The sequence below is a fragment of the Lygodium microphyllum genome, chromosome 10 (genome assembly GCF_053477565.2).
Source record: "Lygodium microphyllum isolate KBCC chromosome 10, Lygodium_microphyllum_v1.1.10, whole genome shotgun sequence".
NCBI classification, from domain to species: Eukaryota; Viridiplantae; Streptophyta; class Polypodiopsida; order Schizaeales; family Lygodiaceae; genus Lygodium; species Lygodium microphyllum.
Window position 1 is genome coordinate 80,212,298 of NC_141144.1, and position 11,050 is coordinate 80,223,347.

Consider the following 11,050-nt stretch of genomic DNA (forward strand, 5'->3'; position numbering starts at 1 on the left):
AACTAGCCTTTTTCAAGGTTAAAAAGACAAATTCTATGCAACTTTTGGGTGCCGATTTAGAGAGAGAGAGAGAGAGAGAGAGAGAGAGAGAGAGAGAGAGAGAGAGAGAGATCTTGGAGTTGACAACATGCCAAATAATTCTATAATTCCAATTAAATTCACATATACAAGAGGATTTAACAAGATCTTCAAAAGCAAAAACATCCACAAACTCACATTGATACAAGATAACAATCACAACAATTGTCTTGTTTTTATTATTGGAGTTCAATGCAACTATTTTGTGCTCCAACAACTAGCATATATAATAAGAGATGTATATAAAAGCTAGATGATATAATATGCATTGGACACTAGGTTTATTGAGTACAATGTGTGATGTAAGATTGCAAACTTTGCAAGAGTGGCTTGGATCCAAAGTGCGAAAGTAGAATGTTTGGAACCTTTACGAGATTTCTTGATGAACATTTTGAGTACTCATTAAAACAAGACCTTTGCATTACACATCATTCAAGAACTGTAAGATATGGTCATAGACTTGGGGTTTTGCAAAGTCTGAAAGAATGAAGTCCAAGTGGCCAAAACTTGGATGACTTAATGTGTCAGTTGAGCCACCCAATTCAAGAACTAGTCTCGTTACATCAGTAACATCTGCTAATGCATCTTGCAAGCCATTAACAAGGAGCATGCTTAAATGAGGAATATTTGAAATTTGATACTTTGGTGGTGAAATGCTTCCATATCTCCTTATATTTTCTTCCATCCCATAATCAAATTTGGCAAAGTTGGATCGCCTACCCTCTGCCAAAATATATGCATTTAAAGCATTAATAGAGCATATAAAAGGATGAAAATCCCTCATGAGTGATATCACAAAGGGTATTCACATTTCATGAAAATGAATATGGATTTTACGAGAAGTCTTTTAGCTTTTTTATTTCATTTTTGCTCTAAACTCCCAATGACCAAAAGGCTAGCACCCAAAAGTAATGCTAACCTTAAGCGTAGCTCAAAACGTAAATAAATAGAAGGTTTGGGTTCCAAAAACATTATCACTTGTCAGTTCATGGGTAAAACTCTTGGGATAGGCATGATAATTAGTTTCCTTATTAGTTTTATGCAATATCTTTCCATACTTCTTATGGTAGCTCTCTATGTTTCCATTTAGGCAACCTTGCAAACATTAAGCATCCAATATATTCTGCAATTGAAGAGAAAATATTGCTTAATATTGACAATTTTAAACATATTTTAATTTGTAAAAATCAAGATAAGTGTTTGGATAAAATCATATATGTGTTAAAGATTCTATAATGTTATTATATAGAGAGGGGGAGAAATACTTTACTTGGAGAATATCCTACCAAAACATGCATGACAAAAAGTGTTTTGAAAAGAATGATGACAAGAAGAGTTTACCTAGAGAGTATTTAAGCAATAATAAGTAATTAAAACATACTTACGTTGTGCAAGGTGGGCCAAATTCTTCACTGAAGTGGGTTGTGTCTCATATTTATCAAGGATGTGGCGCTTTGTCAAATTTAAACAACAATTTTCTCCTATATAAAGATCAATTCATTAGTTTTCCTTCATATTTAAAAGATTTAACTTAAATACAATGTTATCAATGATCTTATAAATTGCTATGGCTTGAGTGTATTAACCTAATAGTGAGAATTTGACAAAGTAGTATGCAAAATGTATACATGTGTAACATTTGCTTTTAAATGCTCACATATCTTTTTATACATGTGCAAGGTAACAATGAACTTATGTGTGTGTGGTGTTTCCTAGATAGAAGAATAATGAACTATCACAAGAATTATGTTTTCTTTCCTAGATTTTTTGTTATATTAAGGAAATTAAGGGCATACAATTAGGCAATTACATATACAACAAAACTAAAATATATTTGATCTAACTTGACCTGCAAATAGGAAGATCCAATTTTGAAAACATCGAAGGTTATTTTGTCCACACATAAGGTCCACTAATTGAGTTCCCATTGGCCTAGAATAATGCACATAATAAATGATGATATAAGTTTTCAAATCAAAATCAATGATCCCATAAACATATCAATGACATAAAATTGTTGTACTCACGTTTGGGTAGTAAACTCATTCACATGTGCAGCTTGTAGAATCTGAAATGTGCCAATTGTGTTAAAAGCATATGAATAAAAATGCATACCTATAGGAATCGGCACAAATAATCTATGTAGCCTTAAAAAATTAAATTAAATTAAATCAAGAGTGAAATTACCTAATGTAGAATATATAAGTACTATGAAGTTACATCAATCTAGAAAAAGGGATATGAGATAAGTTCGACCATGTTAACAATATGTATCTTGCTATTTGAGTCGCATATGGTGAATCTACTTCAATATGCACGTGATGGCAATACATTTTTGAAATCTTTTCCTTCCATTTGAGATTTTCCAAATAAAAATGAACATCAAGAAAGAAGAGTAAGGAGGACTACCTGATCTACGTGTAAATTGAATAGGCCTAATTCCAATGGAGCAGTCCCATGGTCTACATAAGCAACAGGTGCAAGCATTACCACCTTAGATATATGGGAGAGTAATAACCCTTGTGAAAATGCTGCAAAAGCTTGTTGCGCACCCTGTAAAATAAGTGGTGATATGATTAACAATGAGATGCACATAACCCAAGCCATTATGATGAGTTATATGATACTTGGAAATATTCAAGAAGGGATAAGTATTGAATCACTCAAATTTGATTGGAATGTGTTCATAAGGTGTATCCAATGCATAAAATAACTTAGGAAAGGTGCATATATGTGAGAAAATTTGACTCAGATTGGGATCTTACAAATCTTAGAGGCCAATTATGTTATCAATGTTGTTTACTAAGTCGTCTACCAAAAAATGGATAGTTCTCTTCATGGATATAATTTTGATGATCGATTCTCATACATGTCTTTAACACGATCAACATATTCATTATATGGTGTGCCCCTCTAAAGGGTCACACAAAAGTTTAGTTCATGCACAAATACATAAGTATATCGGCATGTGTAACATGCATGCATGCATTCTTAAATACATCCATAAACACAAACATGCATGCTTGTGTGTATGCATGGTGGAAATACATACATCATCCATACATACATAGATATTATATGCATGCAAGCATGCATGCATACATGGTTATTTGTACATGCATATGTGCATATACGTGCATGTGCACATCTAAGTATATGCACATATGCATGTCCAAAACTATGTCACATGCATGCACTTACGTACACATGTATACACCTATGTATGCATTTATGCACTTACATGTGTGTGTGTGTGTGTTGGGGGGGGGGGGGGGGGGGGGTGTACACATGTACATAGATAAGGGTAAGTGTGTATACAAAATGTTTGTGTGTTTACATTCTTGCATTTATACATACATGCATATATTCATAGACACAAACATGCATGCAACACACCCACACAGATGATCATACATACCTACACATCAACATAAGTAGATACACATAAAGAGATAGATAAATGCATACATAAATTCTTGCATATATATTCATGGATGCATGTAGATTTCCTATGAGAATATGAGCTTTTTATGTATCACTCAACACATTTGACAAAGTGAAAATGACAAAAGGCAAAGATGTGACCTGAGAGTAGCCAATATAGTGTATTTTGTGTTGGGTAGCACGATATACAAAATCGAGCATTGAAGGCAAATCTTCTTGTGCCATCTCATCGACACTCCAATCCCAAAAGCCCTAAAACAAAAAAGCACACCATTTTAATAAATATAGATTGCAATGTATGCACAAGTACTTGTTTTATATCAATCTATATTTTAATAAATATAGATCATTGCAATGCATGCAAAGATACCTGTTTTATATCAATCTACCCAAGAGCATAATAAATAAAGCAATTTGACTCAAGGTTCCCAAGTTGTTTGAATCTATTCACCTATATAAGAAACGTGCAGTATTCTATTCATTTATTGGGCTATCTAAGAATATTCACAAGAGTGGATAATGTACAAGGGGTCCCAAGAGAAGCTTAAAAATTTTGTTACAAAGTTATAACATGAAATGTGGTCCAATTCTCTATTTGTAGACACATAAAAAGACACACTCACACTCCCATCCACACATTATGTCCACATTTACACCCATGGCATACTATTTTTTTACTTCAAGAAAGCTATAATGAGTACAATAATTGACATTCCTAGGTAGCAAGTACAAGGAGAACAATAATCTTAGTAACAAATATAAATGAAAATCAATTGCTTTACAAGGAGAAAAATAATCAATGTAGACTAACTCAAATGAAATGCAAATCCTTAGTGGATCAACCATTGATCTCATTGAGGGTGATATTTACTAGACCACATCTAGTCCTCTAGCCTCAACTACACATCTCATCCTTGGAAAATCCAAATGGAATCTCACCATGAAATACAAAGTTTAGAAAATTAGTCTTGCATATATACACACTCACTCACCCACACTAACAAGGATGGTATATCCATAATTATAAAGGGTTTTTACTACTTAGATATGACCTAGACGATAATCAAAGTTGAGCTTTGACTGAAATGTTATGCAATTAAACATGCATCGGATAATTATAGAGGCTTTAAAAAAAGCACATGCATGAAGTTATGCATGCATTGGTTGGATAAGTATGAAAGGAATTTCATACACACCTGATCATTTCTAGTATAGGTTGTATGACCATAACTAAACCTTGTTGTTCGAGTATTTCCAATCCAAACATCATAACCAGCATTAGCCAAAATAAAGCCAAGGGCTTCTGAAGGATTGTTTAGGACCCATACATCACCACCCTATTGCAATGACAATGTCATGTTGATTACATGAAGCAATACATGAAATCCTTTATGGTGCATACATATGAACTATAGCTATATTGTAAATAAACACAATGATAACAAATGTAACATGTTTGCTTTTACAACAATATCCCAAGTCGCTATCAAGGCCTAATATTCTATAAAGGATGTGAATATTATTCACACACACACACACACACACACACACACACACACACACACACACACACACACACACACACACACACACACACACACACACACACACACACACACACACACACACACACACACACACACACACACACACACACACACACACACACACACACACACACACACACACACACACACACACACACACACACACACACACACACACACACACACACACACACACACACACACACACACACACACACACACACACACACACACACACACACACACACACACACACACACACACACACACACACACACACACACACACACACACACACACACACACACACACACACACACACACACACACACACACACACACACACACACACTTGTGTGTGTGTGTGTGTAGAGAGAGAGAGAGAGAGAGAGACACACACACACACACACACACACACACACACACACACACACACACACAAACAGACATGTGTGTGTGTGTGTAGAGAGAGAGAGAGAGAGAGAGAGAGAGAGAGAGAGAGAGAGAGAGAGAGAGAGAGAGAGAGAGAGAGAGAGAGAGAGAGAGAGAGAGAGAGAGAGAGAGAATTTTGGTTAGCAAAGTGTGTTATATATAAGGTATTCTTTTTATATTTTCAATTTATCAGTATAAGATGGACATTGCTCCACTTAACAAGTCAAACCACTAAGAATAAGGTCTGTTTTGTTCAAAATAGCAAAGAAGTTCAAAAGGCAAATGATATTTTCATCCTTTTCACACTCCCAAGGCCCCTTAAAATAATCAAATGACAACTTATCAATAACCAAAATTTCCCATCATTCAATATAATCAAACCTCATTTCAAAACATGATATCTATGATTATGATTTACCTTAGATGCAAATGCCTAGGGAAAATACTTCAAAATCCATTCTAAGTAGCTCTTTATTTAGATTGATGATAGAGAGCATATCCATGGATTAAGTTTTGATACAAGACAAAAGTTAGCCACTTGAAAGTCTATGCTTGAAAGCACAAAAAACCCTTGTATGAATGATGACAAGGAGATGATATGAAGCAAATAAGATTATATGCATGAGAAATGTAGGCCACTACTTTTTGAGATACATACTATGTGTATGTATGTATGTATGTATGTATGTATGTATGTATGTATGTACATACATATGTATGTATGCATGCATGCATGTATGTAGGGATGCATGTATGTACGTATGCATGTTCAAGCGTAAGAGTGAAGCACACACACATAACGAAAGATTACTTTTGGGTGGCCCATAGAAGAACTCTTTCCATCCTACTAGGTGAGGAACCTTAAAACTTGCACCAAATCAAATTTACAAAGCATAATGTATTTTCAAAGAGATGATTTTTAATTCAAACTTTGATAAGTCTTTCTCAAATTTGAGCATGATCTAGCATAATGAAAATCCATCTTCTCCCAAATGACAATGTCCATATAAGCATGTGTGGATATAACACATGAGTATTTGTGTGTGTATATAAAATAATGAAAGAGAAAATTTTAAGACACACATAATGGTGCTCATTTAAATTGTGAATAAAAAAAGATTCTATGCACAAGCCCACCACACAAGTTACTAAGCCCTTAGGACTCAACAAATTACTAATGTTGTCATACTTTCTGAATTGAAACATTACCACCAAGATCCCATGCATTAGAAACACTATCCCTCTATTGGCACTTGATGGAGGATCACTAATGCTTGCCATTCTTTGGACCCCTAATCGAAATCCATCTCGTGTAGTCACCTAGAATAAAAAAGTTTCAATTTAGTAATTAGCAAGACATTTGTTAACAAAGTTGATATATACAGCTTTCAATTGTAAGTACATATAGGCTATTGGAAGCATTCTCTAAGCTTAATATAGGGTTACTAAATCTACATTTTGCAATCTTTGTTTACATATTGCTTGTAAATACAAGGTGTATAGCATTAATAAGACAAAAGAAATATGATCCAAAATCAAGTTTAGTGATTACAAGTATACAAATTAAAATGACATATAATCAACAACATTAACTCTATAATAGAAGTGCTAGAAAATTTACCACATATTCTATGCAAGTGTAGTTCTGCCGTATAAGAACTAGACTTTCACATAGTCCATCATGTCTAACAGTTACTTCCTGACTATATATTTTTGCAAGATATGCAATAAAAATAGCCAAATAACAAAAATCTTGGAAATTTTGTAAGGAATGGCATTTTCTAAAGTAGATGGCCATGCAAAACTAATATTTTCTAGCTTAGAGAAATAGAATAACCCATCCAAGCAACTCACTAAGAAAGCAAATATAAAGTTGTGATGTAGAGTAGTTTGAGGTCCTAGTTTGTATAAGTAGGTTAGCATCAAATGAAATGTGTTTCCAAATAAACAAACCATTTTCCCATGAATAGGTTGGGATAAGGTGATTCAAATTCTAGATAAACTAACTAGTTGGCAATGACTTGGCCTTATTTCTTAGTGACTTGGACCTTCCCATGACTTCAACCTATGGTCATGAAGACTTGAATAGGTTAGGATAAGGTGATTCAAATTCTAGATAAACTAACTAGTTGGCAATGACTTGGACTTATTTCTCAGTGACTTGGACCCTTTCTAATTTTAAATACCAAATAGTCTCCTCTACATATACTGATCATGTTAAAGATGTGTATATTTCCAAAAACTCATGCAATGTGCATGGTTGCATAAATTTTTCAAGGAGACCTATTTTGGCATATTATAATATTATTGAATTAGATGCTCTTTTTAAGGGAAAAATAAAATGCATTTGAATTTTTTCATAAGGTGTATTAGTAATGCATCAGTTTCTAGCTTGAGTATATATTATATTTCCCTTTAAATACTATAAATTCTAATATCAATTAAAACATGCATGATCTTTACCCCTTCAAGGCTTGAAAAAGGATATCACCATGGTAGAAGCTTTTATATGTTGAACTTTTTAGAAAGTCCCACAATTTGAAGCCAATGGAATGCATCTAAAACTATTGAATCCTCTCATCGTAGCTTAACCCTTAAATTTACAAATTGAGAAAAAATCATAAATTCAAAGCATGAAGCATGAAACCAAGAGAGTGCACAACACAAGATTGGGCACAATCTCTCCCTCCATGCTTTGAGAGGGCTCCCCTTAATACATATATATAGTTAATTAGATTTTATTTTGCCCAAAATAGCTATTTTACAAAAATAGAACAAGCTTTTGCTAATTATGCTTGTTTATTTGAGCTAAGGGTTATGAACCTTCATAAATCAAATAAATGATTAAGTTCTAAAGACAAAAAAATAATAATCCAATGCTAAGATGTGCCATAAATTATAATAAATTACATTGTAAAAATAATTCATTTTAATTTGCACACATTCGATATATAAATTTTTAAATGATAATAAATATGGGATAATCCAAAATTGACTAAATGCTCAACCTAGCATTAGGAACATATCCATTACCTACGTCTACACATCAACCTAGTCCAATAATAAATAAATTTAGCATGAGAATCAACATAAATAAATCATTTTCTAACAACATTAAAATATGCATCAAGTTGTGATGATGTTAAGAGCTAAATGCGAAGGAGACACCAAGAACTCAATAAGAGCTCCCCCAAGGTGAAAGAGGTAAACCTCATCGAGAAAGAGGGAAAATAATTGTTAGGTCTCCTAGGGGAATATTTTGATGTTTTCACATGGTCATATGAAGACCTACAAATGCCAAACAAGGAGGATCATGAATTCTTAGGCAAGTGTAAGTTCTTGTGTGGACAATAGGACAAAACGATGAGAAAACCACTTTGTCATTGAATAGGGGACATTTTTTTATAGAGCCATGCCATTTGGCTTGACCAATGCTTTAAAAATCTCTCAGTAGAGCTGATGTGTACTATCTCAAAGACATGCTAGGGAAGTTTCTTGAGGTTCTCATTGATGTCTTATGTGTCAATTCTAGTTAGATTGACCATGTAAACAAACTAACATGTAGACATTATTGGAACATTACCATCTCTCCCTGGACCCCTTAAAGTGCTAGTTTTAGGTAGAACATGGATATATTTGAGGGCACATGGTGTCAAAGAATGTTGTTTCTACTAATTTCTCTAAAGTGAAGATTATTATTAATCTTCCAATATAGTAAATGCAAAGGGTGCACCTCTTCCATTGAAACCTTAGCTTATGTGCTTGTAAATCCTTGGATCCATGCACACTCATAAACCTTTAGGAACCACATAAATCCTAGGTCCACATCTCCTTATGTCAATTCTCCTTGGCACTTAGAGTGGGACCACACCTCTCCTAAGGTGGGCACATGCACATCCATACTCTTAGGTTAGGATTTAATGCACTTACACCACATGTTGAGTACATATCTCTTCTTAGATGCCTTAGGCATGTCTACATTGACCTTAGGATAGCTCCATCATACCTCTCATAGATTAGAACTTCTGTGCACTATTGAGCATGAGCACATCAACTTAGGCATACCCACATCTCCTATAGATAAGGTTACATCACACCCTAGGTATACCTAGGCTAGGTCACATCCTAAGTATACCTAGGTCACCTATAGTTTAACCACATAGAACTTTAGGTGCACTTGGTCACACCACCAATGCCACTTTTTGGGCCCCAAGTCTACCTAGTCTCTTTGACATATTTAGATGCATCCAGGACAAGTTCCACCTACATTGACTACACTTAGGGTGATTTAGTCCTTAAGATCATCCAAAGTTTGTAGACTTAAACCACATTTAGACACAACACCCTTTGACCTTGGCCATTAGGATCTCATCTCACTAAACACCTAAGGCACTTGACACACATCAAATACTATAACTATACAAGTCACCAAAAAAATCATGGGAATAGTTGTAAAGGACATTGTACCATTTTGACCACATCAAAGGAAGTTCTAAGATTAGAGCCATGATAAAATGTGAACCAACAAAATCCAAAGAGGAATATTTCTCACACAAGGCAAGTAACCCACATGTCAAAGGCCATCGAAAAAAATCTACATGAAGAATGCAAACATAAGGGTATCCAACCCTTGAACCAAAGATAAAGGGAATTGCTAGAATTGGTAGATATTCAAAAATATGCATAGGGAAGGGGCACTAACTACTCTAGTTAAGAAATGAAAGAAAAATTAGAGGAGGGGGAAAGACACAACCTTGTAGCATGTGAACAACAATGTAATGAAGTAACATCAATTGTAGCAAAAGCACACACACATAACCATTGCTCATCAAAATCTAAACACAATTGCAAGGTCTAAAGTCTAATGAATCCTCTAGAATGCATACAAAAAATTGATCTTGTAAGAGGATTTAAAGAAGAATATCTACCTTATTAGAGCCCTAGTAATAGTTAATGTCTTTATGAAGCATACAAGGAATTCCCAACACCAACATTAGCTAGCCCTAGGAACTTGAGCCATAAACTTGAGAAATCACTCCCATTGAAAAACTCATCGGAAAACTAATGGAACTATCCTGATAAGAGATAAACCAAGGACTAGTAGACAAGAGGGTGACAAACAATTTAGGAGTTTGTCCAAAATTTCAAAAATATCATAAACTTTGACATCCTCCGATTGACCAAGGAAGTTGTGGTAGACAAATTGCAAGGTCCTCAAACCCAAGGAAGGTTACTCTCTACCATTTTGCTAGAATTAAATGGTGTCGCACACAAAGAATGAGCCACATTACAAAGAGAGATTGATGATAATCAAGAGGCTAATTTTGAATTCAAGAGATATAGGATCCTCTAACAATGTTGTATTAGACTTAATAAAATTTCACATTCTTGATGACTCCTACACACTCTAAGTATGAATGTACATAGCTAATATGTTGCTAATTGGACTAGAAAGAGCACATAGGACACAAAAGCATGGTAAAATTTTCATTGTCACCAAAAAAATGGAGAAATATTAACCTCTTCATAATGCACTTCCTTGAAGCAAG

General features: G+C 34.4%; 1 protein-coding gene across 2 annotated transcripts; it reads right to left on the bottom strand.

Moving 5' to 3' along the window:
- Window positions 1-284: 284 nt before the first annotated feature.
- On the bottom strand, window positions 285-7,362 carry LOC148030209 (triacylglycerol lipase 1-like). 2 transcript variants are annotated; one of them, XM_087687219.1, is made up of 9 exons: window positions 7,123-7,362; window positions 6,711-6,821; window positions 4,719-4,859; window positions 3,664-3,774; window positions 2,488-2,631; window positions 2,106-2,146; window positions 1,928-2,010; window positions 1,464-1,559; window positions 285-801 (listed from the first exon to the last, which is right to left on the bottom strand). In XM_087687219.1, exons 1-9 carry the CDS (start codon window positions 7,297-7,299, stop codon window positions 500-502), a joined length of 1,206 nt encoding a protein of 401 aa, XP_087543345.1. In that variant the 5' UTR covers window positions 7,300-7,362; the 3' UTR covers window positions 285-499. The 2 variants fall into 2 exon arrangements, with proteins under 2 accessions (XP_087543345.1, XP_087543346.1); XM_087687220.1 differs by lacking the exon at window positions 1,464-1,559.
- Between the last annotated feature and the right edge of the window lie 3,688 nt (window positions 7,363-11,050).